This window comes from Morone saxatilis, unplaced genomic scaffold (genome assembly GCF_004916995.1).
Source record: "Morone saxatilis isolate NCDOM2014 unplaced genomic scaffold, NCSU_SB_2.0 Contig18, whole genome shotgun sequence".
In the NCBI taxonomy this organism is placed as follows: domain Eukaryota; kingdom Metazoa; phylum Chordata; class Actinopteri; family Moronidae; genus Morone; species Morone saxatilis.
Window position 1 is genome coordinate 458,626 of NW_023339740.1, and position 1,290 is coordinate 459,915.

At 36.0% G+C, this 1,290-nt stretch overlaps 1 protein-coding gene across 1 annotated transcript in view; it reads right to left on the bottom strand.

The window, feature by feature from the left end:
* Positions 1–275: 275 nt before the first annotated feature.
* The window catches only part of usp48 (ubiquitin specific peptidase 48), an 18,310-nt gene continuing 17,295 nt past the window's right edge, over positions 276–1,290 (bottom strand). The window contains exon 28 of the mRNA XM_035661916.1: positions 276–983. Within this exon, the coding sequence (XP_035517809.1) occupies positions 961–983 (23 nt within the window). The 3' untranslated portion in view covers positions 276–960. The remainder of the gene's footprint in view (positions 984–1,290) is intronic.

Below are 1,290 nucleotides of genomic sequence, written 5' to 3' on the forward strand. Positions count from 1 at the left end.
GCCATTTTTGCACATTTGAAAGTGATTTTAAACTGTACATTTTAAACCTTGATTATATATATATATATATATATATATATTATATGTCTTTTACATCTGGAGTATATGTAACTAAAGTAATTTCCTCCTGGGATTATTAAAGTATTTCTGATTCTGATAATTACAAACTACTTTCAACAATGGACCCCCTTTGGTACAGCACTGTACCACTGTACCAATACCGCATTCTGTTAGGCAATTTGTTGAACTAATAATTACGAGTGTGTGAGACAATGTGTTTTGAAAATAACTTTATTGTCCATAAGAAATAACAGTGAAAAGAACAGGACATATCACTGCTTGCATTCTGTTTCTCTGGAGGTTTGCACTGCTGACACTTCTGCAGGAATCAGCCTCTATACATACCGTGTAGCTATGTATCTCTAAATGCCACATGGAGTATATGGATATAGATTTGCTGTAGAGGTAATAAATGTTCTAACATTTAAGAGCAGTTATATTTGTAATACTTAACAGTTACTCGTGCATTCGTTTGACAAACCTGAAAACTCTGCAGTGAGAACACAAGCCTCCACATAATGGAAAGAAAGAACATTGTCTTGAATTTTTCTTCTGCCATAATTTAAGAGTCCAAAACAAAGCCCATTTTCTTGAGTAACAGTGGAAGTGAACTGAAGCCAAGCCTCAGAATAAAACATATCCACCTAGTTTCCTCAACCCAGGCAGAAGTGCTACCACAAAGTCCTTCAGAATGATTAGGAAGTTTAAATATCAAAGGTCAGCTAACCTTATGTAGAGAAAAACAGCGGCTTTGTAACAGAGTCACAGTTTTATTAAAGAAAGCCTACTCAAAACGTAAAAAAACAAATTAAAGCACTTATTTATATATGGACACTTGATAAATTCAAGCCTTTTTTAAAATTTCCATCTGTTATTTGTCCAATTCAAGCATAGCTTTCCTCAGTGCCCGAGAAGCCCAGTGCCTGCAGAGGAACGGAAATTATTAGATCAAATCAGAACCAAAACACACTTTACACCTTAAAAAAACTAACTGGCCACCTAATACATATACAGTTAAAAAAAGCTCCTATAGGACCACTGTATAGGATTTAGTGGCATCTAGTGGTGAAGTTTCAGATTGCAACTAACTGAATACCACTCAATCTTGGAAGAGAAACCACACTGGTTTGAGTCAAAACATGGCAAAGGCCCTGTTTAAAGCCCGTGTTTGATTTGTCTGTTTAGGAGAAACCTGCCGGTTCAACATGGCCTCTGTAGAAGAGGACCTGC